General features: G+C 38.9%; 1 protein-coding gene across 3 annotated transcripts in view; it reads right to left on the minus strand.

Annotated features, from left to right (window-relative positions):
• The window catches only part of Itpr2 (inositol 1,4,5-trisphosphate receptor type 2), a 462,398-nt gene that overhangs the window by 285,525 nt on the left and 149,653 nt on the right, over positions 1-27,220 (minus strand). For all 3 annotated transcript variants that reach the window (XM_047550877.1, XM_047550878.1, XM_047550879.1), the window contains 7 exons: positions 26,968-27,129; positions 21,716-21,888; positions 20,459-20,578; positions 20,146-20,331; positions 19,012-19,263; positions 18,240-18,384; positions 16,835-16,985 (listed from right to left, as the gene is read on the minus strand). In XM_047550877.1, coding sequence (XP_047406833.1) covers positions 16,835-16,985; positions 18,240-18,384; positions 19,012-19,263; positions 20,146-20,331; positions 20,459-20,578; positions 21,716-21,888; positions 26,968-27,129 — 1,189 coding nt within the window. The remainder of the gene's footprint in view (positions 1-16,834; positions 16,986-18,239; positions 18,385-19,011; positions 19,264-20,145; positions 20,332-20,458; positions 20,579-21,715; positions 21,889-26,967; positions 27,130-27,220) is intronic.

Raw genomic sequence — 27,220 nt, forward strand, 5'->3', positions numbered from 1 at the left:
GTAGGACCCACCTGGAAATTAGAGGGAGGTATACTTAGGATCACCTAACAAAAGCAAGAAAATAATTAGAGCAGCAAGGAATAAGAAAGGCTTGCCCTTTGCAACAATAAAATCATGGTCCCTGCTGGTAACCAAGACTCTAGACCACCAGTTGTCATGAGTGTTCTATGAAGATGTCAATTTCATATAAGGTATAAATGATTTCTGTGGCTGATTTCTGTGTTCTATACATCTATGTTTGAGTATACCTTATCAGAGGTCCTGGTGGACTCTATTGACAAGAAGTTGAGAGAACTGGGGAACCTATCTTAGGGTATATTCACACTGATTCTGAGCACGGTCAGTATTTGTAACTAGAGGAAACAACTGTAATAGAAAGAAGGTCCTCTTCAGTCATGCTCACTACTTGGGAAGTCATCCTCAGTACTGATCCTGCCAACTTAGCTCATGCAATGTAATGAGGATCCTCTTGGGCATCAGAGGAATGCCTAGACTCAATCAGATCACTCCTACTTAACTCCAGAGGTTTCTGAGTCACCTGATAGCAAAAAAGAATGGCAATAAAATTCTTCACACTGAACTGCAGAACATGCTTTAGCCACCGTGTGACTGACAAATTTGGGATAACAAACCCAAAAACCTATAGATTGTGCACTTATTTCTGACACATCCGACGGAAACACAAACCCAGTATCAGTTTTTTCTGCCTCTATAGAATCAAAGGAGTTGTAAACTATAAATAAAAATAATTTTATGTTACAAATTTATGTGAGCAACCCTTGATTAAGGGAAGTATAAGGAAGTTATAGAGTTATTTTGTGTCTTGTGATATTATATAAATTATAAATACTCATTCAGTCCTCCTGAAGTTTATTAACCCACAGTTAACAAGTGAATGTTTAAACTATATTACTCTATTAAAATGGTTCATAAGGATTACCAAAAAGATATCATATGAATTGTTAAAACTGCTAAGATTAAAATACCAAAACAAAATATCAAGGAGAGTTTTAACATGAACTGGCATTTTGTCTCCCATTCATTTAAGTTAGGAAGCAAAATGAAGGGTTTATAAATAATTTTAAAATCTTATATTTTGAATGTTATAGCCTAGAAAATATTTTTCAAATATGTGAAATATTGTTCAAATACATGTATAAGCTATAAGCATATAACTTGTATACATTCATTGGTTGCATTTCCAACAAACATTTTTTCAACAATATTTTTTAATTCAACAAATATTTTTTAAGCCAGGTGCAGTGGCACATGCCTAGAATTGGGAGGCTGAGGTAAAAGGAACCCAAGTCCCAAGCCATCCTTGGAAATTTAGTGAGACTGTGTCTCAAACTAAAATTTTTAAAAGGGAATATGGATGTAGTTCAATCCCCAGTACCACAAAAATAAGTAAATTTTTGATAACCAAGCAGATACATAATAGTACATTAGGCATGGTACAAGTCAACTATAGAACCATAAATAGAACTATTCTTACAGATTTTCCTCCCCTTTTGGTTCTCTCAGTCAATAATATGAATCTTTATTATATATTATCTGGGTAGTAACTCAAAGAGTCATACAGCCTTTTATATTTCTATTGGAAAAGAAATAATAATCACAAATTGAATAAAAGATACAGGTATATATTTTTGGTATTAGGATCTCCAAATATTTCTGCTCTTCAAATGCATATATATACTCACAACAGGCATGTCACACTTGCATTTATCCCAAGGATAAGCAAGAGGTGAAAGCACAGTGGCACGTTGCTAAGCAACAGCAATATGTTCTGAGAAATGGGTCCTCAGGTGAACTCATCATTGTGTAAACATCATTGAAGGTGATTATGCAAACCTGGATGGCATCGCCTATGACATGCCTAAGTTATACACTATCCACCATCATAGATATATCATCCACTGTCTGCTGAAGCATGGTTACACAGCTCATGTGACTATATACATGAGATACAGAAGCAGCTCACAGAAAGGTATCTGAGGAGATTGTTTTTAGCATTACTGGGAAAATAGTAAGAGAAAGAACAAGTGATGTTGATCTGGCGGTGAAGACCCTTGGGCACCAAATTAAGGAACTGAGTTATTCTCTAGAGATGGTAAGAGCTAAAGGAAGAGGTAGCAAATATAACTTAGAAGAATCTTATGTGGTCCTATGGAGAGAGCACCAAAGCAGAGGCATGGAAAACAACCAGCAATCTATTGCAGGAAGGGAAAAGGAACATTCAACTTCAAGAGATAACTAGAGGTAAAACTTTTAACACTTGGAAATAAAACGGTTATCTGAAACAAGCCAAACAATCACTTGTGTAGGAATGATTCCTTAAAAAAATTATTTTGGGTTTGACTAATAAAATCACTTCAAGCTAAAACAAAATTCTTAGTAAATACATAGTATTTTGTATTGAACTTTCTTGGGAAACTTGAAAAAAGTAGAAAACAGAGTCCCTGCACAGGAAGAAGTTATCTTTAATGAATAAAGTATAATAACATTACTTTAAAAAAAAAAAAAAGTAACCACCAGACACAGGGCTGTAGACATTTTTAAAGGTGGGGAGATCTTCTTTTCCTATTCGTATTCCTTTAATTTCTTTGGTCTGTCTAATTGCTCTGGCTAGTGTTTCAAGGACAATATTGATAGAAGTGGTGAAAGAGGGCATTCCTGTCTTGTTCCAGTTTTTAGAGGGAATGCTTTCAGTTTTTCTCTGTTTAGAATGATGTTGACCATGGGCTTAGCACAGATAGCCTTACAATGTTGAGGTATGTTTCTACTATCCTTATTTTTTCTAGTGTTTTAAGCATGAAGTGGTGCTGTATTTTATCAAACGCTTTGTCAGCATCTATTGAAATCATCATGTGATTCTTAACTTTAAGTCTACTGGTGTGATGAATTACATTTATTGATTTCCAAATGTTGAACGAACCTCGCATCCCTGGGATAAACCCCACTTGATCATGGTGCACTATGCTTTTAATGTGTTTTTGTATGCAATTTGCCAGAATTTTGTTAAGGATTTTTGCATCTATGTTCATCAGGGATATTGGTCTAAAGTTTTCTTTCCTTGATGCATCTTTGCCTGGTTTGGGCATCAGAGTGATACTAGCTTCATAGAATGAGTTTGGAAGGGTTCCCACCTTTTCTATTTCCTGGAATATTTTGAGAAGTATTGGTATTAGCTCTTCTTTAAAGGTCCTGTAGAATTCGGCTGAGAATCCATCCAGTCCTGGGCTTATCTTGGTTGGTAGGCTTTTGATGGCTTCTTCTATTTTGGTGCTTGAAATTGATCTGTTTAAATTGTGTATGTCTTCCTGATTCAGTTTGGAAGGATCATATGTCTCTAAAAATTTGTTGATGTCTTCGATATTTTCTACTTTGTTGGAGTATAGATTTTCAACCCAATCCCAAAAAACCAAAGGTCGAATGTTTTCCCTGATGAGTGGATGATGAAATATAATGGGAGTGGGGGATGACAGAAGAATGGAGGAACTTTAGATTACATAGAGGGAAATGAGAGGGAGGAGGGGAATGAGACAGACATCATTACCCTATGTGCATGTATGATTACATGAATGGTATGAATCTACATTGTGTACAACCATAGAAACAAAAATATGTACCCCATTTGTGTACAATGAATCAAAATGCAGTCTGTAAAAAAAAAATTTTTTTTTAATTTTTTAAAGGTAGGGAGAGAAAAAGAAAAGAAACTTGGATTATAATTTCCCAGCAAGACAAGCTGGGAAAAAAAAAAATCTCTTCCCTGGTCAAAACGATAACCAACACACATAACTTGTAAGACTATGGTAAAGATTAAAGACAAAAACATGCAAAAGACCTAGAGGTGTGATAGTAAGCAATAGATAGCCTCACACAGTAATTCCTTGCTAAATGTGTGTGGCCTGGCTTGTGTTATATAGTTATTCATTGCCCATTTTTACATATGCACTTGATTTTTAAAAGAAAAGTGAGAGGAATGTGATCTAGTGTATACCATGTGTTTGGGATCCTCTTGATGTATAAGGAAGATTAAGCTCCCCAAAGAAGAGTTATTTCAGTCATCATTGATAACTAAAAGAAAGCCTGATAGTTACCCAGGCACTTTTTCTAAAACTTATAAAAGTTTAAAAGGAAGAAAAAATAAAAAGAAGTATAAAAGATATTGTACCTTAAGCCAGAAAAGACTCAGAGTTACAACAGCAAAGCACAAAGCTAGTGATAGAACCAGAATCAGAAGATCAGAATGTCACAGAAATCCTTCTCAACAGCTAAAGAACAGGATTCCGGAAAAGACATGCTGCCAGAGCAGGTTGCTGACGCCAGTTGCTCTGGGGCATTTGGAAATAGGTAGCTTCTAAAGATTTTTCATGCCTAGAAGTTTGTTATGCTTTTAAATGTTTTTAATGTCATTTTTATTTTTCCTCCTAATCTCCACTTCCTCTGAGATCTTAATCTTGATCCACAATTTTTCCAACTGTGGTATTTTTCTGGAAGATTATTATAGTGGATGTGGTGATGGTCTTACCCAGATCCTTTTCAGAAATGAAGAAATATTGCCTCAGTTGCTCTGGGTGCTTCTTGGAGGACAGTCCTCTATTGTGGGCCCCCTAGGATGTTTAATAAGTGCTATGGTCTGAATGTTATGTCACCCCAAAATTCATACAGAGAAATTCTTACCTCCAAGGTGATGGATTAGAAGGTGGGGCCCTTGGGAAATGATTAGGACACAGAAGAGGAATCTTCATGAATGTGACTCATGTCCTTATCCAGAGGCCTGAACGAGACCCCTGACCCCTTCCTCCATGTGAGAACACAGTGAGGAGTTACTGTGAACCAGGAAGTGGGCCCTCACCAGACGCTGAATCTGCTAGTGCTGCTATCTAAGACTTTACATCCTCCAGAACTGATTTAAATGTTTGTTGTTTGTAAGCTATATAGTCTATGGCATTTTTTGTTTTAGCAGCCCAAATCATCTAAAAAGAGAAACTTGGTGCCAAGAAGTGAGGCACCAAAAAAACAGACATGGCTTTAGAACTGGGTTAACAGGTAAGAGGCTGGAAGAGTTTTGAGCTACATGTTAGAAAAAGCTTACTTACATTGCTATGTGGGGAACACTAGGGGTGAATCTGGTGAGAGCTCAAAAGAAGAGAAAGAAAGTTATAGAAAAAGCCTAAATCTTCTTGGAGAATATGCAAAAGGTCATGAACAGAATACTGATAGAAACATGGATGGTAAAGACCATTCTGATAAGGTCTCAGATAAAAATGAGTAGTCGGTTCCTAGAAACTACAAGAAAGGCCTCTTCATAAAGTGGCAAAGAATTTCTAAATTGTGTTGAAATCAATGATATTGGATATTTGGGTGAAGAAATATCAAACTGAAGTGTTTAAGAGGTACTTGATTCCTCTTGACGGCTTATAGTAGAAGAGAAAAATGAATTAAAGATGGAATTGTTAATCAAAAGGGAAGATGAACTTAAAATTTGGGGAAATTCCCTGTTGGAAATTTCTTATTGAAAAAAAATAAGAAAACCTATTTGGAAGAAGACAAGGGTGTGGCCAAGGGACCATCTGAAAAGGAATTTAGTACTAATAGGTTGTTTTAATCAGTTTTTTAACCACAGTGGCCCAAAGACCTGAAAAGAACAACAAAAAGGAGGAAAAGTTTACTTAGGTCTCATGGTTTCAGGGGTCTCAGTTCATAAATGGCCAGCTCTATTCCTCAGGGCTCAAGGTAAGGCAGAACAACATGGCAGACAGGTATGGCAGAAGAAAACAGCTGTGAATATGGCACTAGGAAGCTGAGAAAGAGAGAGACTCCACTGGCCAGGGATAAATATATACCCTGGTCATACCCCCAATGACTCCAGTCACAGCCTACTTGCCTATAGTCACCACCCAGTTAATCCCTATCAGGGGATAAATGCACTGATTAGGTTAGGACTCTCACAACCTAATCATTTCACCTCTAAACATTCTTGCATTGTCTCACACGTGAGCTTTGGGGGGACACCTAAAATCTAAACCATAAAACAGACCATATTTAGTTAGCCATCTAAACAGAAGGAGGACCTATTTTCCAACACAGTGGGAGAATGACCCTGAAGGCATTTAACCCTATTGAAGGCTGCTCCTCACATCACAGACCTAGAGCTCAAGGACCTGGGGGCAAGTGGGGAGAAGATTTCAAAGGAGATGCACTGCCTTACATCTGGGGCTTTGCTCCCTACACATAGTCACCAGACTCGCTGGCTGTTCCATGTGTGGCTCTAGTGCAGCCCCAAGCAAAGCTGTGGGGGCCTCTCTCTGCCTTCACCTGGATTTCAAATGACCTGGAGAATGATGTGGCCCAAGCAGAGAACTACCTCAGAAGCAGGACCACTGCAGAGTCCTTACTAGGACAATGCCCAACAGAAATGTGGGCAGGGCCACTTTCCCCCACCCCTAACTGGTGTGCTTTCTGCCCAGGAGAGCTGCAGCATGGGCTGCTCCCAGCTGTGCTCCCCAAAGCCTTGAGGGTAGGCAAACCCACAGGGGTGGGATCACTGCCTTGATGGCCTGGAATGCACAGTCCTGAGCAGTTCTGGACTTCCTTGGGAACTTTCACTCCGTTCTTCTCTCCTATTTCTCCCATTTTATATGGGAAGGTCTGTCCTATACCTGTCCCACCTTTGCATTTTGGAAGTACCTAACATGTCTGAATTCACAGGTTCACAGCTGGGAAATAGTTTACCTAAGAATGTATAACTTGAGTCTGGCCCATCCATATCTGATATAGATGTTGTTTAGATGAGACCTGGACCTTTAAGATTTCTGATTGATGTGTGAAGAGCTGACTTATAGGGCTGTTGGGTTGGAAACAATGTATTTTGCATGTGAGAAGGATAGAAATTGGGGAGTGGGGTCAGAATGCTATGGTCTGAACATTTATGGTTCCTCAAAATTCATATGTTGAAATCCTCATCCCCAAGGTGGTATACAGGAAGAAATCTTTGGAAGGTAATGAGATCATAAAGGTGAAGCCCTCACAAATGGGATTAATACCTTTAGAAAAGAGGACTGAGAGACCACTTGGCCCTTTTACCACATGAGGACATAGCGAGAAGGTGCAATCCAAGAACCAGGAAGCAGGTCCTCACCAGACCCTCAATCTGCTGGTGCCACAATCTTGGACTTTCCAGTCTCCAGAACTGTGACAAATAAATACTTGTTTATAAGTTGTCCAATTTATGGTATGTTTGTTACAGTAGCCCAAACAGACTAAGAGACTGCCTAAAAGTTTCAACTAGTGTTAAGCAAGGTCACAAGCCCATTCCCAGGCAACCCACAAGGACATAAAGGCTCAGCCCCACACCCTAAGAGACAATTAGGAGGGGACATTCCAACTTCAAAGCTTCCAGGATCTCCACAAAGATTGAGTGTTGGTCAGCTTTGCTTCACTGTGACCAAAATATCTGACAAGGATGACTTGGAAAAGGAAACATTTATTTGGGCTTATGGTTTCAGAGATTTAGTCCATGCTGGGCCAACTCCATTGCTCTGAGCCCAATGTGAGGCAGCACATCATGGCACAAAGGCAGAGGCAGACAAAAGTTGTCAGTTCACAGCATCCAGAAGCAGAGAAAGGGATGAAGGAAGGGGCCTGCAGGGAAGATGAGTTCTTCCAGGGCATGCCTCCAGTGACCCACCTCCTCTAGCATGCCGGTCAGCCAGTCCATTCAAACTAGGATGACTGGTTAGGTTACAGATCTCACAATCAAATAAGTTCACCTCTGAACACTCCTGCATTAACAGGAGTTTTGGGCAGACACCTCATATCCAAACCATAAAAGACTGCATCACAACCCACTTCCTCCCTTGGTCCAATCCTGCTTCTTTCCCTTCCTTTCCACTGGTGTTGATCCCCAATAAGTCACCTTCATGATCATCTCTGTCTCAGACTGCTGCCCAGGGAGCATAGCTGGCAATAGGTAATGCTGGAGCTGCTGAGGGACAGTTGCTACTGCTGCTACTGCTGCTGCTACTGTTGTTTTTAAGTCAGCGGAAGGATCTCAAGGCTTTCTGAGAAGAATGTGTTCATCTGATACAATACACGCATACACAAAGGGACAAGAAAAACCCCAACTCTGTGGATGAGACTGGGTGAGAAGCCCTGCCTCTTAGAGGCTACAATTTCCTTTGATAGAAGTATATTATTTGGATGCAGAGAAGGTATGGACAGCAGAGAAAAATGAATCGGAGGGAAGTAGGTATGAAGAAAAAGATCCACAGTAGAGGTGAGACAGCTCTGCTGGAAGCAAAAGGGACTTTGCTGAAAGCAGAGAGATGAGAGTGGACAGGTGGAATGGAGCATCTGAAGGAGAATAATGATGATAGGGAAGAATGGTGTTAGGAAAAATTAGGTCCAGAAACCAATAAGAGACGTTCAAATGACAAATGGTTCTTGTGGTATCTTCTCCTTGCAAATAACCCTTGCTAATACTTCACTGTGAACTCTACTGCAAACTCAAAGGAAAGTCAGATGAAAGGAAGTCAGATGAAAAATTAAAAGGAGATGAATACATTTCAAGTGAAGCCAGCTTCTACTTGAGATATTTGCTCTGTAGTTTGCACTAAATCTTTTTCTGTTCTTTCTCATTCCCCATCTCCACATATGTACCTCTTCTCACCTAACACCTAGCACCCAGGTAAATCAGTCTGCCTGTCTCTCTCTCTCTCTCTTTCCTAGAACCCAGGTAAGTTTCAGTGTCTCTGTCTGTCTCTCTCTCTCTCTCTCTCTCTCTCTCTCTTATGCTCTCTCTTGCTCTCTCACACTCTCTCAGTAAGAGACTCTGAATATTTTGAGTGAACCTGGTTTCTGGCTTTGAGGCATTCTAGCTGGTGTCTCTACAAAGAATAATCACCACTGTTAACCAGAAAATAGGCTTCATGTATATCTACTAAAAAAGAGTGTTTTGTGACTCCCATTAAAAAGAATACCACTCAAAGAATGAAGAAATGAATCAAAGAATCAGTTTTGAACTGAAAGAGACTGTAAAGTTCATATTTAGACTAACCTCATAATTTTATAAAGAAGGAAACTATTTTCTGGCAGACTTTTTTGTCTGCAAATATTTTCTTCCTTTCCCACCCATATAACAGTATTAAAAATGTTTCTGCTCCGCCTTACATCTCAATTTCCCTTCTCCTTTTTTACAGCAATGATGCTGCCAGAAAAAGTTTTCAAGGTGGATCATGTAAAGTCTCTGCCAAGACAAAAAAAAAAAAGTTTAATTGAAGAAGTAGTTGGTTCTTTGCCACTAGATGGAAAGTTTGCATACCTCTTACTCTCTTCCCTAAATCTCTGAGGTACAGGGTACTCCTGGACAGCACATATATTCAAAATGTCCCTCACTACCCTCTCTCCTTATCTCTCCCTAGCGTGGGTTGGGCCCACAGGGCTATAAATCAATGCAGTTCTAATTCTTTCAGGGCAGAAGGATAATTTCAGGCTGTTGTGGTTGCTTGTATCTTATTCTCTAAGACCAAATGCATTTCATCTCCAAACCAGAAGCCTCAAAGGAAAGGAAATCCTACAAGTAATGGAATTCTCCATTGATTGTTTGTAGTGATTTCTCACTTCCAACATCATAAAGTGTATGCCAACAAAAGACATTATCTGGTTACTGACTGGGAAGAGGTCCACATTTCCGAGTTGAACTATGGAAATTCCCAAGAATTTGGAGTTGTGAAAAAGCAAAATGATAGATGATAAAAAGAAACTGTTCAGTTCTTATTCAGCCTTTTGGTAGTTTTCTATGATCTATTGCCTTGTTGAATTATGGCGAGTTCAAGGACAGGAAAACAACTGTAAAATGAGACAACAATGGTATCTAGACACCCTAACTAGGCCCAAGGTTTACTCAGTGGTGAAGACTCCATTGCTCCATGTAAAAGGTTTCAATTAAACCCGAATCTCATTCCAAAAACAAACACAGAAAATTAGAAGACGAACAGGATATCTAAAAAACGAACCATACCCAAGCCATTTCCAAGGCTGTGTCACGTTCTCTCCTCTAACCACATATATGTTCAAATAGAGATGATTCCTACTCTTAGAATTCAGCATTAATACACACCATGAGGCTCATTAGGAAAATGTGTAAGTGGGATTCACATTTGTCTCCAACTAGCTAAACAACTCTCTAATAGAAGAAAAGGTATTTACCCTGTTGTTTAAGGGGGAAAAAAACTGATCTTCAATCATTAGAAGTAAAATCTTTGGATTGTATGTACTTTGGCAAGTATAAAAAAATTGTTTAATTTTAAAACTGCAATGTGTGCAAAGAATACCCAAAATATCCAATTTATCAGCTGGTATGTAGGTTAGTTTTTAACTCCTATACATGACAAAGAAGAGCACTGCTTGACGTAATCCTTCAACCCAAAAGATCAATTACACTGAATGGTGCCTGTGCATTTTAAATCACTGAAAGCAAATGATAGGTATTAGGCAAAGCAAATTGACTCAACAACATAGCTTGCTGAGAGTGAATGCATTTGTTTGAAAACAATATTTCTTTTCTTAAGTGAGTACACAGCCAAGGAAACAGATTGGATTGATAGTTCTGAAGATTAGATCTCCTGTTTCACTACAGAGAAGGCCAGGGCAGTGCCAGCTCCCTGAGTCTCCATGTGGGCATGCCTCAATAATTTTCTGAATGGACCACCTCTAGGGCACAAAAATGAAAGCTGTTCTGAGTCTAGCAACTTCTGTGGAGCATGCCAACTACACACCACAGCAATGGTGAGCAGCCACAGCCTGCAAGCTGGACTTGGACCCCCAACAAGCGCTACACTAAGGACAGCTCAAGTGACACTGAGGGGTCTGCAATGTCAACCAAAGACCCAGGACAGCAGAACTTCTGTAACTGCCACTTTCCAAGCCAGCCATCCCCACCTCCTCAAATGCTAATCATTGATATCCAAGCCTCCAGGATTTCCCAGAAAAGCAAATGAATGCTGCACATGCACAGCCTATTTAAGACTGGCGCCACTGAGGCTGGCACAAAATGGAACTCCAGGAGCTGAAAACCTTTCTTACGCATGCCTTTTCTGCTCCCCTGCATCTGACCTGCCAAATAACTGCCAAACACATTTCTCTGCATGGCCAACCCCAACTGTACTGAAGGAGAATCAGTAAGGAGTGAGTAAAAAGGACCAAAAAGACCCAGTGCTACTGCATAAAACTCCAGACATTGTATGTGCATACAAAACTGTATGGTTTATTCAAAGGAATGGTTTTATCTAGCAATAATGTTTATAAAATGACTTTTTTAAATTGCAGTTTGCAAATAACTTCCAATTGAAAGTTAATTAATATAGGAAAATACAATTTAAACCATTTAATGGACAAAAAAGAGACAAAATGATGATACACTGGATATGCTGCTGCAACTCCTACTAGCTGTCCTTTAACAAAGCTGTTCCTCCCCGCCACCTCCAGGTACTTTCCATAATCTGGGATTTTCTTTCTGGCAAGGACCTCTGTCTCACCCGGCACCACAAGACTTTTCCCATGCCTGACAATCTTGTCTCCACATTTGGAGATTCTAGAAATATATTCCCTCTTGTTTCTTTTGTTAAGAATTTATGGAGTCTACTAGAACTTTTGCTAGGATTTATAGTCTAATAGAACACAGCTATAATAACACACCTCCTGGTCGAGTTGTAAGGTAATTCTTTAAGCTTGACGTGTCACCTTGCATAAAATGAATCCTTCTCCTACCCAGATAATTAAGTTATTTACTTTATGTTGTTGCTGCTGTTTTAAAAAACTTTCAAATTTATGGAAATAGCTGCAAGAACAGTACAAAGAAGCCTGTACAAATAGACCCTGTGCCCAAATAAATTAGATTCACAGATTCTGCCACATTGGTGTGTGTCTGTCTCTCTTTCTACACACATACACACTCACTCACACACTTTTCCTGCACTGTTTTAAGAGTTAGTTCCAGACATCATGACTTTTTAAACCTCAGCATGTACTTGCTAAAAACAAGTACCTTCTCTTACATAACCATAGCACAATTTAAAAATTCAGGGGTTGGGGAGATAGTTCAGTCAGTAGAGTGCTTGCCCAGGGCCCTGGATTCAATTCCCAACACAGCAAAAAAAAAAAAAAAAAAAAAAAAAAATTCAGGAAATCTAAATGATACAGTACTACCACTAATAAAAATCATATTCACATTTTATCAATTATGCCACTGTTAAGGAACAGACAGATGAGGATGATGGGAATACAAGGTTACGAAAATAATTGTAGGCTGGAGATATAGCTCAGATGGTACAGGGTTTGCCTCACATGCACAAGGACTTGGGCTCAATCCCCAGCCCCACAAAAAATAAAATAAAAAGAAAGAAAAGAATTCTATAAAATGGGCCCACTCTTCTGACCCCCACATGCTTTCTTTTCCGAGAAGCAATTTACCTGCAGCCCTGCCTGGCCTAAGTGGACAGAATATGTCACAGTCCTCAGCAAACTACCTGTTCACTGTAGGAGAAATGTAGACCCAAGATAATGTTGATGGGAGGAACCCAGGAGACTTTTGTGACCAGATCCTCAAACTCTGGGAGATTAGGACAGTTTCTCCTGACCATAAAATCTATAAGAACGATGGTTAAAAATCCAGTTAGAACTGGTCAGAATGGGCCAAGGTGACCTAGAGTTGTCATGACAGTGGGTACTTGAAAGACTGATGTCACACTGCTGTCAGTCAAAAGTCAAGAGGTAGACCTGGGCGGGACTCTCTGGAAATTTCTTCAGGATCCCCAATAAAACTGGAGTGCAGGAGAGGCACACTGTCCCTCTCCTCTCTGAAAGGACCCACTTTCTCCCTTGAGAGTACCGCTCTTCCCTTTCCCTATTCCTTCAATAATCTCATTCCTGTTACTCTGAGTGACATTTCTGAAATCTTTCTGAATTGGTCACAAGAATCAGGGTTTGAAGAGGAGTCTTCATGCTGCCTCAGTTTCTCAGAAGGCCCCAGCTCCATAACACCCCTAGTACCTTCAACAGAGAATATCTGTCCTGATTCAAAACCCAATCCAGCATCCACAGGGCAGTTAGTGGTCATCTCAATTAATCTGGAGCACTTTCTCAGCCCTACTTTACTCTTTCATGATGCTGGCATTTTTGCCCACATTGGTATTTGTTGTCCACCAAACAGCCAAAGTGATCATCAAACCTTCTGAAGATTGCTCATTACTCAGAACAAAATCAGGCCCCTCCCTTGCCTATCTCCTCTGTATCACTGTCCTTCTTAACAGCTCATCACAGCGTTATCAGTGTCACAGCATATATTTATTATCTGACAGCTTCTCCTAAGGGATAGGGGAGGAATTTTGTCTATTTATTCATTAATAGTCTTCTTCGTGGCTAAGGACTTTGCTTGTCTTATTACTGGTTAATTCCAGAGACTAGAACAGTGTTCACATGCAGTGATGGCTCAAGATTCCTCTTGAGTAATTAATCAACAGTTCTCAGACTTAAGAAAGATGATTAAGATATCCAGAAGTGAATGGGGTTCACTAGAAAAGATGAGAATTATTTTTTTTTAAAAAGCCATATGAGTGCTTGGGGTATAGTTAAGTGGTTGAATATAGGCTCAGCATGGGTGAGGCCCTGGGTTTACCTAGCACCACAATAAATATTTACATGTCTTAGAGGGCAGACAAGACAATGCAGAATGCAAACAAGATAAAAGCACATTTTCAGAGGGGAAAAAAAAAACGCTCTTCTTTAGGATGAACCCCATAGGCAATCTATAAGAACTGAAACCAAAAGTCAGGATCAATTCCTAGCTTTTTAAGAATGGTTTAGTTTAAACTGGAGATTGCCAACACATCATAACAGCAAGGCTCTGTTGATACAGATGTCTTGACTAGCACACACCCTCTGCAACTGCTAAGGGAGTCTCTCACTGGTGAGAATCAGGTGGCAGAATTAGGAGACCACCTGCACATCCCTGGCCTTCAACTTACCACTGCAGTTCTTGGTCTTTCCTTTGCTCTCATTCATACATTGTTCTCAGACTTTGATTTTTGTAAAATTTTAAACACACATAAAAATGAGAGAATAGTAAAGAAGGCTCCTATACACTTTCCTTTTTTCTCCATATGCTTTCATTAACCATCTCTCAGTCCCCCATGACTACCTCAGAATATAAACGACAGGTAAGAGTTTCATTATGCTATGTCTCAGACATTACCATTCAGGACACTATGTAGATTCAGGTTGCCTTCTACTTCCACAATGTTTCCTTAGACTTTCATTTTTTTTTTATTTTTATTTTTAGTCATAAATGGACACAACACCTTCATTGTGTTTATTCATGTGGTGCTGAGGATCAAACCCAGTGCCTCATGCATGTGAGGGAGGCAATCGCTCTACCACTGAGCCTCAACCCCAGCCCTAGAATTTCATTTTATCTTGCACTCTGCCACACTGCTCTGTTTTTCTACTCCACGGACTCCAGTTGTTCATGCAGTGTTTCCTCCTTACCTTCCTTCCATGCCCCTACTTTCTCTCCTACCTTTGAGGCTTATTTCTTTGTATCATCACCACTCTCTTCATTGTTCTCCTGACTTTTTTCAATGCCCCTTATTACATTTTCATTCAAATCTACTCTCCCTTGAACACCTTACAATTTGGGCTGTATTTCTGAAAATAAAATTCTATTTCTTTCCTGAGTTTGATCAATTTTCATTTTATTTTTTCCCAGTTTTTTTTTTTTTTTTGGTTCATTTCTGACCTTGATTTTTGAATTCCTGTTTCAAAGTGTTTATCACAGACTAATGTTTGCTTGAAGAAATTTAATTCGCTTGGAGTGCCATGTTACAACATTCTTCTACTTCCTGGTTGCTTTTCAAAAAGGAATTGCCATCAACTGACATGCTCTGATTTCCATTCTCTTTGGGTCTTACCGTCATTTCGTACAGGTGGACACTGATGACATCTATGCATTTTGTGAGCAGGCTGACAATAGAAACTGGTTCACACTATCTCTGGTTCAAGTGCTCCCTCTCCTGTCAGAGTCTTGAAGTGCAGTTTTTTAAAGTGGCTTCCAAGGGTGGGGGGCAATAAAGGAGATTTATGTCTTTCAACTTCTTGGTTTTCTTTTATCATGTAGTATTCTAGGTGTCCCCATCTTGCTTCCTTTCCTTTCATATATAAGACTCCAAAAGATGCTTCTCCCCACTTCTAAGCTCATTCATCCCTAGAAGCTCCATAACTGCTACCTGTATACTTTTAAGTTCCTTTTTCTTTAGTCAGTGCTCATATCTACTGAATATTTTTTCAGTATTTTCATACCTTCTCTTTCCAAGGGTGAATTTCACACAATGCCTTCTTGTCTCTTTTGGTTTTTCCAGAGACCCTGACGGTGGCCTGTAGTGGGAGCTCATGAGGTAACTCTACTGAAAATTAATGTTTATTTTTCTACTTACAGTAACTAAAGTTTGTACTGTCTGCTGGCCTCTAGTGCTGTTGAAGATGAAGGATTTATGTGATTTAATTTGCCTCTTATTGATCTGTACAGTTTTTTGGAAGATGTAAAAGGGATTGAGATTTAGACAGCAGCAATTAATTACTTCAGCTTATCTGTAAGTACCTCATTTATAATTCTTAATTAGATATTTCTTCCTAATGTCTGAAATTAGGTTTCTGGCTCTACCTTTTCCTCCTGCAATGGCTATTTCACGGCTATTACCGTGCTCCCCCATTACTCTGCTTCAGGGCTGAGGCACCTCTTCCCTAGTTGGGGGACATCACGGTTGCTGCCTGCTCGCGGCGGTGCTTCTCACTAGGCACTACACTTGGCCACAGGACACTGCCTTACCCAATGCTACACACCCTGCTCCAAGATGAAGCCAGCAGTCAATGACTGGCTGATACTAAGATAGAAATTGGGTTCCTGGCCTTAATCTGTGACAACCTCAAAAGGCCATTCCAGCTCAAAGTCACCTACAGGCTCAGCTGAGGTCTCTGCCATATCTGAAGTGCACACTTGTCTGCCCAACCCTACCTTCCTCACTTCCTCACAGGTGTATATCCTGAGAACACTCCTTCATAAGCCTCCCACAAACAGTTCTCCAACTCAGGGCACTTTCAGTATTTGACCTAAGGCAATCACCCTCATAAAAATGTTTATTGAATTATGAGACAGCCACTGTTGAGGTCTACTGAACATATTGTATATGTTCACTTTCTTCTCATAAGAAAATTTTGAGTAAAATACTATAATTCTATAATTATCATTTTTCTATCTCAGGGAAGAAAATAAAATCAAAGAGAAAATAAGTAACTTGTATAAGTTATAATGCCACAGGCAGGATATGAACCCAGGCCCTCTGCCTCCAGAGTCATTCTCCTCTACTTCACCCACTGCCGCCCACTCTGGCTGTGCACTCAGCCTGCCTTAGAAGGACCTAAGCCAGTCCCTCCTTTCATCTGTCCACACTCTGCTCTGAAGCCTATGACACATACTGCAAAGATCACAATGAGTGAGAGACTGTTATTCTTTAAATATATAACATTTTCACTAGTAGACTGGTGAATAACATCCATTGCTAATGATGGAATCTGATCTTATGAATTTGTCTTTCAAAAGTTTAGCATTAAAAACAAAGAGGCAAGCTTGTGAACCCCCTATTACTACTCTGCCCTGTTTCAGGATACACATTCTGTACGCATATATGAGTAGGTATATGTTATCGACCACTTCTCTATAGATTTTTTTATTTCACTTACATGTAATAAAAATATTATATTTCTCAGTTCTTACCTCCATCTTGAAATTTGCTTAATCTTTCAAAATACGATGACATGGGGGCCTGTACAATATCTAGGATGGCCAGAAGTGTTCTTGTCAGCCTTAATAACTCACTGAAACTATAAAATCCAAAGTATATAAGATTCCGAGCCAGGTGAACCACCTTAACAAAAGGGGGATGGTAAAGAAGGCAGAAAGGGAAAGGAAAGGAACATTAGGAACACTGGCATTTTAACATCTAAATTAGTTCAGATATTCCTAAACTTCCTAATTCTTTAATATCTAGGAATTAAAATCCCCGTAAAAGCAAACCTTAAACTTTGATTTATTTTGAATTATTTATTATTTATTTTATTATTTATTTGAATTATTTACTCTTTATTGAATATTACCTCATTTAAGTCAGTAGGATATCACTTAATAAAAGGTTAAATTAATTACTTCAATAAATAAATATTACCCATGAAATTTGTCCATAAACACAAGTTCCCTACTCTGCTTCTGTATGGGATACTATGGCCCCACTGTACAAGGTCCTCTCACATTGTACAGGTTGGTCTCTGACCAACAGAATTCATCAGTGTGATGGCATGCCACTCCCAAGATTAGATGATAAAAGACTGCAACTTCCATCTTGGAGTCCCTCTTTCTCATAACTTGCCCTGAAGGGAGCCAGGTGACATGTCATGGGTATAGTTAGCCCCCCGAAAGTCCCATGTGGCAAGAGGCTGAGATGTCTGGTCAAGGCCAGCAAGAAAGGTATGGCCACCAACAATCATGCAGGTAAGTTTAGAAGCAGACTGTCTTGCTGAGATGGCTGCAATCTTGGTCAATGGCTTGACTGCTACCTCTTGAGAGACCCTGAGCCAGAACTACCCAGCCAGGGTACTTCCAGGCTCCTGACCCATAGAAACTGTAAAATAATACAACTTTTTGCTTTAGGCTCCTATATTTGGAGATAATATGTCACACACCAATAGGTAGCTAATACATTAGGTATCAAGTAATAGCATCCTTTCTCTAGGTTTGTCTTTATATCCCAAAAGGATGTTACAACCGGAGGCATTTCAATTCAGTTAAATAAGCTTTAAAAAACCACCTCTATAAAAATGAGAGGAGGAAAAAAAGCATACAAACATAAAGTATAAAAAAGTATTTTCATTTATAACTGTAACAAAGTTTACATATTCAAAAAAACTCAAGGAAAACAGTAATTAATAAATATTAAAGTATTTTAATATCTCATCAAAGCCCCGATCTATATTTTATCAATGCAGAGAATTATGCCTTTATGAACTAAACTATTCAATTACTAAAATATTCTAAATTTCAGAAGGAAAAAAACCTTTGATGCTTAACGTATTTAATTTTTGACAGAGAACATTTAATTACTTCATGAGTCACCATTTAAAAATACCTCAAATGTTAGTTTGTTTTTTTCTTTATCCCCAAAAGGAAAGGGCTGATTTACAACTTCTTTCAAGTATTCCTCAACAAATTCCATCGTTAGTGCAAATTTCCTCTTCATATCATTTCTCGAAGAGTCTGTTATAGAATCATATCTGGAAAGACAGAAAAAAGATGAGCCAAGTTAAATTGATCTTAATCATTTAAAAACAGGAAAACTACATACTTTAACTTCTGGGCTTGACAATCTTGATAAATCAATTAACCTACCCAGGTATCGTGCTCACATCTATAAAATGGGGTCATTGTGAAATAAGAGAGAATGCATGCGAAGCACTTAAATCAGAATCAACCATAATATTAACCTCTCATCAAATCATTATTCTTATTATTTCTGTATTTTGGCTTCCAAAAGGATAATTCTATTATTGCTAAAAATTGTCATTTTATTCTCAAAACAAAGTATCTCACACGCCTCTAATCCCAGCAGCTCGGATGGCCCAGACGGGGGGATTCCAAGTTCAAAGCCTGCCTCAGCAACTTAGCAAGACCCTGTCTCAAAAAATAAAATATAAAAAGGGCTGAGGATGTGGCTCAGTAATTAAGTGCCGCTGGGTTCAATCCCTGGTATCAAGAAAAAAAAAATCTCATTTGCACTTGGAAGATGAATAATCTTAGAACACACAACTGCCTTTCCATTTTATTTCATCTTAAAATTAAAGACATTTGATTTTGAGTTCATCTGTTAAATTTAAAGTCTTGAGAAATGTTTCCAAACGTACTCATGAATCGTAATCTTTGTGGGGATTTCCGTCCAGAGCCTGGCATAGCGAACAGGCACCACAGACTCCTGGGGGTCTCGGTCAACGTGCATGTGGAGCATGAGGCGGCAAAAAGATGCCCGCAGGTCGAATGGCAGGCTCTCATCCGACACGCACCGCAGGATCAGATCTACAGAGAGCTGTGTAGAAATCTGGTTTATGGCCAGATACTGGCGATCCAAGCACATCCTCGCAAAGAGGTTTAGCTGGTACCTTAAAAATATTAGACATATTACATTATGTATTTTATCTTGATAAAGCTCTTAAACTTCATAGTAAAAATCGGTGTCTATTTTTATGATCTTTTGTATTTCTCCAAGTGTTTGTGATACTGAGTCAAATTCTTTTGAGTTAGAAGTTCAAGTGATAAATAACAACACAGATGTGAAATTGTCTTTCTGCCTCTTTATTATAATTTCTCTTCTTTGTTCTAGTGATGTCTGGTGGAGGGTGTCCCTGTGCTCCCTGTTTCCTGGGATTACAAAGACACCAGGCTAGAAGGCCATGGACCACAGGCCATATGACACTATCTTGCCCCATCCCCAGCCTCACTTAGCTGAGTGCTCTAGGATCTGTATGCTAAGTTTGCTCCCACGGTTCCCAAGTCAAACGTGATTATTCCAAATGGTGTTAGTACTTGGATTCATCAGCCTCTGAGATGAAGATTCAACTGTGGGTTTTGTTGCTGTAGCTAAAGCCCAGGTCAGCGGGTATTACGAAAGCACTATATATAAACTACTGCTTGTTCTCCTCTGTGGCCAGTCCACAGGCAAATCAGTGTCCTCAGCGCCCCCTCCACTGCTCTCTTAATCTGTGCCCTGGGTCCTAACTTGTCTCTCCTTTGTCCCCATTCTACTTTATAACAGAAAGAAACCTTCCAGAATTTCCAAAGTAGAAAAAACTCAGGAAATGGAAAGTAGTATACATGGAAAACACAGATGTCAACTTTTATTTTGTCCTAAACTTTTCTGCTACCCTAGTTCTGGAATGACTTTTTAAATCTCCTTTTCACATATACCTAACTTTCAGAGGTTTCAGAGAATCTACTCTCGATAAAAATGTGAGCTACAGAATTATGACTCTATAGTACTTCACCTGTAGTAGGTAAGAACTTCCAAGTCAGCTTTGGTGCCTTCCTTTGCTTCCTGAGCTAGGTGCCGGATAGCTTTGCCATGAGGTTCCTTGTTGCTGTCAATCCAGTAGAGCCAAACTTCTTCATCATCGATGTCATCTGGTAGGATGGAGCTCTCCATGGGGTTGTCTATTTGCATGGAGACCAGCCTTGAAATCAGTAACATGCAAAAATCTATCAGGAAGCACACTTACAACTATGATTAAAAAAAAAAAAAAAAACTATAGAGCTTATAAAAATAATGAATAGAAAAAATGCCTCCCTTAACTGCCTTACTTAGTTTGGATGAGAATGTCAGCATTGCCAGGACTCAACATAAATTTACAGATGAGTTCTTGAGTGACAGGGATAGCAGTGGTGTTAGACACACACAGATCTGACAGATAATCCAAAAATCTAGCAAGAGGAAAAAATTAAATTGAACATGAAGACAAAGCATTTTATAAAATCATCACAATAAAAATGTAATTTGGAATTAACAAGAAACTTATTTTTATACTTTTCAAACTTTTTCCATGTGACATTTTTCATACATTTTCCATGTGTGGCTTCTCTACTGCATCATTAGAAACAAATTAAACATTCCAGTCTTTTTATTTAATACACACCTTGTTTCAAAAAGATATGTTTGCTTCTATTTATGTGGTGACATTCATTCCTCAGCATGGTGACTTATGTTATAAAATCATTTATCTGCCCTAAAGTCAGAGTCCCCAGAATTGAGTAACAAAACAAAAGCAGATCAAAGCTAATGGTTGTACTGAGTAAAACAGGACTATAGCACATGCTTCATGGAACTTCATGGCCTGGTCCAGTGAGAGGACCAGTTCTACTTTCTAGGATTTATTTGCTATACTACTTAGTTAAGAAAACATTGTCAATGTTGTCTCTGTGTTCATTTCTTCCTGGTGAAACAGCATGGTAAAATCAAAGCAGAGGCAGAAACCCTGGATTTACTTCACATTCTATTCTGATCAGGATATTCTTGGGCATGTTACTCTTTAGGCTTCTTTTTTCTCATTTCTAAAATGTGGATAATATAGCTCAGTGGTAGAGCATTTGCACTGGATGAGTGAAACCCTGGATTTAATTCTCAAGACAAAAAAATAAAAATAAAATGTGGATAATAAAAGATAACCAGTATTCTTCATGAGAATGTGCAAGATTTAAATGAGAAGACGTATATGAATATATTTTGAAAGGTACATATAAATTACCAGAGGGAAAATTCAGTACATTAAATTACAAGCCTAGTTCTGGGGATGTAGCTCAGTGGCACAGCAGTTGCCCAGCATGTGCAAGGCCCTGGGTTCAAGTCCCAGCGTGGCAAAAACAAACAAATATAAGTTTCTAAAGGGCTTGGATCTCCAACAAAGAAATAACTATTATACATAAATATATAGCAATATACCCAACAGAGTTTGTCCAGGAAAATTAGTGCAACCAAAGAATTCTAACTTTTAAAATTTCTAAAAATAAAACCAAAAGCCACAGTCCCCACTAGAAAAGAACACTACATGAACCACTTCAAACCTCGGCTCCCGGTTCCTCCTGAGTAAGCTGACAAATGTCTCTATTTCTTTTGCTGTGATATGTTTCTCTAGTAGTTTTCTGTTGTTGTGCAACAAAGCTGTGATAGTATCTTCTGCCAAAATATCATAGCCAATCTGGGACTGCATGACACAGAAATTCTTAGCAATATACTCCTGCAAAGAAGAAAGACTGTCAGAATATGCTGCCAAACAGCTCAGAAATCGGAGTCCTAGTAGGGCCAGCAACATCACTAATTAATTCACAACAGAAACTCACTAAAAGTTTTGTCAAAAAAGAAGCAAGTAAATATTTCTTCAAAAAGTAGAGCTCTTTGAGGAAGGAAATTAAAACATATCAGTATATATATAATTTAAATCATGACAACAATTACATTGCTAAAATTATTTTTAATATGGATATTTACACTCTTGTAAGTGAGAAAAATCAAAAATAAATCTAATTAAAATAACAATAAGGACGAATGATCTCCCTGATCAGTGGATGATGACACCTAGTACAGGGTAGGAAGGAGGTAAGAATGGAGGAAAGAGGAACTATATAGAGGGAAAAGAGGGGTGGGAGGGGTGGGGGAGAAGGAAAAAAATAACAGAATGAATCAAACACTATTATCCTATGTAAAAGTATGACTACACAAATGGTGTGCCTTTACTTCATGTACAAACAGAGAAACAGTATGTATCCTGTTTGTGTACAAAAAAAATAAATTAAAAAAAATAACAATTTTTTACAACTTGGTAACTTAGGATTTCATCAGCCTAATAGAGGCTCTTTCTCCAAGTCTCACCAAAAGTCATGGCCAGTGATTTTGGTAAAATGATGAAAAAGAAAATTGACCATTTGACATTTCATTAATGAGGCATGAGATCTATGCATCTACCTGAAGATGGTAGATGGATTTGGGTTGATCTCATTCTTGTATATAAACTACAATGATCTATAAGTTCTTCTCTATAAAATAATGGCAAAAACTTAATACACTTCTTATCATTAAAATGCAACCTTGGCTGGGGATGTAGCTCAGCAGCAGAGTGCTTGCGTGGCATGCATGGGGCCCTGGGTTCAATTCCCAGTAACACACACACACAAACACACACAGCCACCAAATAAGATAATGTCATCAACCATGTTGCTAATCAGATCCATTCGGCCAGTAAATATTTCCTGAAGGCCCTAAACATTCCAGGCACTGCTTGGGAGGCTAGGGGCATGGCTGTGAACAAGACAGATAAGCTGTCATGGAGCTTTCAGTCCAGTGAGCAAACAAATATGACCATTTCACGTGTTTATAAGTGAAATGCAACAAACAGAAGGATGGAGAAAAGTGGCAGTTTTAGATGGGAGATGCCAAAGAAAGTACATGTACAGAAGGACGGAAATGATGAAAAGGAAGCAGACGGGGAAGACCTGGAGAGAAGCATTCTAGACAGTGCAAGAAACAAACGCAAAGGCCTCGTGGTCATGAACCCAAACTTCTTGTGTTCTACAAAGAAGAGGTGGTCACTGTAGTGAAAAGGTAGTAAGTGAGGAGAAAGCAAGAGCTGGAGATGGAGAGATAAGTCCAAAGAGTTCTTGTGAGTATGGTAAAGGGCAAAAATATCATTCTAAGAGCAAGAGGAGGCCACTCAGGAGTTTCAATTATGCACTATTTACTCTGCTCCTTCCTCTTCACACTAGTTCTCCTATACTCTCAATTGCTATTGCTCAATTTTAACATTTTGTGTATAAGTAACACATCTCACATAACAATAGAACTAGTGAACTTAACTCTTCCACAACCAAATGTTTTCCAGTTCCTGGGGATTCTCCTTGGGAAGGCATCACTGTTTCTATGATGGGAGAATGTATTGATTAGAAAGTGGTTTTGACTTAGGCAAAATTTACTGGAATGTATCTATTCCTTGAAAATGGTATCGGTTTGCACAAATCTAATTATGTTCTAGGCAGCATTTTTGTGGTCTTTCAAAATGATGAGTTTGTATATTGGTAGCCAATTAAGTAAAGTAAATGTCTTCTGTTAGTGTATCATTTTAAAGATATGTATTGATTTACACACTTTTATGACCATTGTAGTCATACTCTGATATCAGGCAAACTTCCAAGATGTTGGTAAATAATTAAATGAAATTAGAGGGTTATCAAATTCTATAAATAATAACAAAGACTCACTATTAAAGACCAGAGTGAGCACCAAATCATGAGTCAACTGTTAGGCTATAAAATACAGATGATAATATGGGAAAACAAGGTAATTATGCAAAAAAGTAGATCTTTTGCCTACATCTTAAAAACATCAGAAAGCTATTTTATGCTTACTACAAAGTATTCTTAATTTAAAAGAGTGAGAAAAAATATTGTTCAGCTATCACTGAGATATGCAGGAAAAGGGTGAGGGAAAATAAAATCCAACCCTCAATGAACATGAAATCTTCGTTCCTTCTTCAGCTCAGTGATCTATTCCTTGGGGAGAGGAGAGGAAGGAAAAGTTGACCCACACCCATACATGGCACAGAAACCCAGGGACAGGTCCCCAAGCATGTCAACATTTACCTGGGAGGAATCATGTGACTGGGCAGGGGTATGTGCACATGTGTGTGCATGGGGCATGTGCAGCATTTGCTCGTCAGAGGATGTTGTCAGAACAGAAACTGCACACACCACAAGGAGCCAGTGTGCAGCTACGACTAAGGGTGTGAAAAGAACTGAACGTGCCAGGGCTTGAGAGACTGAGGACACCAACTAAGATGTGCCACTGGGAACCTACCACAGGCTTCTGGCAGAGTGACCAACCCCTGGACATCTGGCACTGAAGCCCGGGGCAGGGATGAAGAATGGGAGGAGAAATCCTCAGCAGCCTTCTGAAGGCTAAGCACATTCAAGGATGGCACACATCCTGACCTCATGGGACTGAGGGCCCCAGGGAACCACTGCAGACCAGTGAACTCTTTCTTTTAACTTCATTCTGTAATGATCCATCATAACTTGTACGTGTGGCATGGTGGCCTGTCTAGCAAAGTACAGTAATTCTCCCTTTTCCCTAGGGGACACATTCCAAGACCCACAGTGGATGCCTGAAACATAAGATAGTATCAGACCCTACTTATACTGTTTTTCCTATGCATACACATCTATGATAAAGATTAAGTTATAAAACAGTAACATATTAACAATGATAAATAATATAAAATAGAATATTCATAATAATATATTATAATAAATAAATTTAGATTTATGTATTGGGTAGCCACTTAAGTAATGTCTATTTCTAGAATTACTCGTAGAACTTACCAATTAATATTCTTGAATCAAAGTTGACTTGGGTAATGGAAACAACAGAGAACAAAACCATGGATAAGAGATAACCCTATGTTTATCCAGACTCACGAAGAAAAATGAATACCAGTAAAATATGCTGGGCAGCCTTACTCCAGACCTCCTCTGAATAGGTCAGACCCTCAGAGGAACATCTCCAGTGCTGATCCTCTGAATGCCTGAAGGTCTGTCATTTAACATTCTGAATCTTGAGTTTTTCTCCAGTGAAACATGAACAACTCTCTCTACTTTATCTTCCCATCTTAAAGGAATGCAGTGAAATTTCAAGTATATTTCCAGTAATAGCATTTCCAATTGGAAATAAAGATGCTTATCACTGGGATTACCACTGAAAATATTTAAGGATCTGTGTACATTGTTCCCTTGCTTCCATTCCTTCCCATATTGTTTATCTCCTGGCTAATCTGTTTTACATATTTTTTGGACCTTTATTAATCTTTAAACAGAATTCCAAAGCCAATATATTTTATTTAACACATCCTTCCTAAAACAAGAAAATATCTTTTTCTTGCCAAAACACTTTTCAAACTACCCAGAGGCAATAGTGTGATGATCAAGAGCCTAGGTTTAAAACTACAACCAGAGGCCTGGAGGGAGAGCTCAGTGGTGGAGTACTTGCCTAGCATGCATGAGGTCCTAGAGTTAATCCCCAATGTTGTAGAAAGAAAAAGAACAACCTCCAACTTTGGGCAAGTTACTTAACCTCTCTGTTTCTCAATTCCTCAACTTAGTATCAACTAAACTGAGTTAATCTGTGAAAACTGCTTACAACTAAGTCTAATGCAAAGTGAGTACTTCAAATACTACTAAATATTCCTAACAACCTCCACCCTGCAGGCCCGATGCCACGGGCTGTAGGGTGCTTACAGCCCCTTTCATCCCTTTCTCACACCATTCCTCATGGACTAAACTCCTCAGCAAAAATGATGGTGATGTACTCTGCTCTCCTGGTTAAGAGAAACATTTTCCAAATGATAATTAATTTTAAACAATGTTATGTTAAATGTTTACATTATTGAACACAGTGCAAAATATTATGTACTTTTAAGATAAAATATGGGCTGGGGTTGTGGCTCATTGGTAAAGCCCTTGCCTAGCCTGTGTGAGGCCCTGGGTTTGGTCCTCAACACTACATAAAAATAAAAAAATAAAAAAAGGCATCGTGTCCACCTATAACTTAAAAAAAAAAAAAAAGATTAAATGAGACCTGAAAGAAATTTCATTAGTGGCTAGCAACTTTTAGCTATATCTCGTGTGGCTCCCTGACCTCCTCCGCTGTGAATATCATAGAGCCAAAATGCCATTTCTAGTGTCCACCATTCTCTCTTCAAAGGTCTCTCTTCCAAAATGCCTTTTCCCATCAGATTTATGAGAATGATTCTCATTCTACTCAAATGCTTTCTTCTCCAACAATCTGTCCTGGGGTTTCCCTAGTCACACCTGTGTCCCCGCTCTTGAGAATTTCCATCCTCATCTTCTCTCTCTGTTCCCCTCTCTGCTTCCCCCTTACATTTCAGATGCACATGTCACATCTTTTCCACTAGAAAATAATCTCCTTAGCCCATAGATGTTGAGGCTGTACCTTGCAAGTTCCTCAAGCCAAGAAATGTTCCATTCCTCTTTATGTAATAGACCCAGTACTCTTCCCACCCCAGAAGTTAATACCATGTTCCTATAAGAACTCAGAATATCCTCACCCAAGGATTCTAATTTTATATGGAGGAATAAATAACTATGTTGGCTCAAAAATACTTACAGATCATTTTTGTGCTGTCAATATGAAACATTTCATTGCAAAGTGAAATTCCTAATTCCTACTTTCTACACTTTCAACAGCAACCAAAGAATCCCGCTCACACTTCATATGTGAAACAGAATTAAGAATGGGGGCCACCTCTGACCTGGTTTTTCCGGTAGTCCTGCTGCGAATGCCTGAGGACACGGTAGCAGAGCCGCAGCATGTACTTGTAGGGAGCATATCTTTGGTCCCCCAGGTCTTCAAGTCTCAACATAGAGCCTTCTCCTGCTTTCTCTTTAAATGGTGCTTTAAGAATCCCAAATACCTATCAGGAATAAAAAGAACCACATATTCTGATAAACATGTTTTATGATCTACTCTATTTTTTTCTTTCTTTCTTTCTTTTTTTTACAAAT

This window comes from Sciurus carolinensis, chromosome 4, assembly GCF_902686445.1.
Source record: "Sciurus carolinensis chromosome 4, mSciCar1.2, whole genome shotgun sequence".
Taxonomy (NCBI): domain Eukaryota; kingdom Metazoa; phylum Chordata; class Mammalia; order Rodentia; family Sciuridae; genus Sciurus; species Sciurus carolinensis.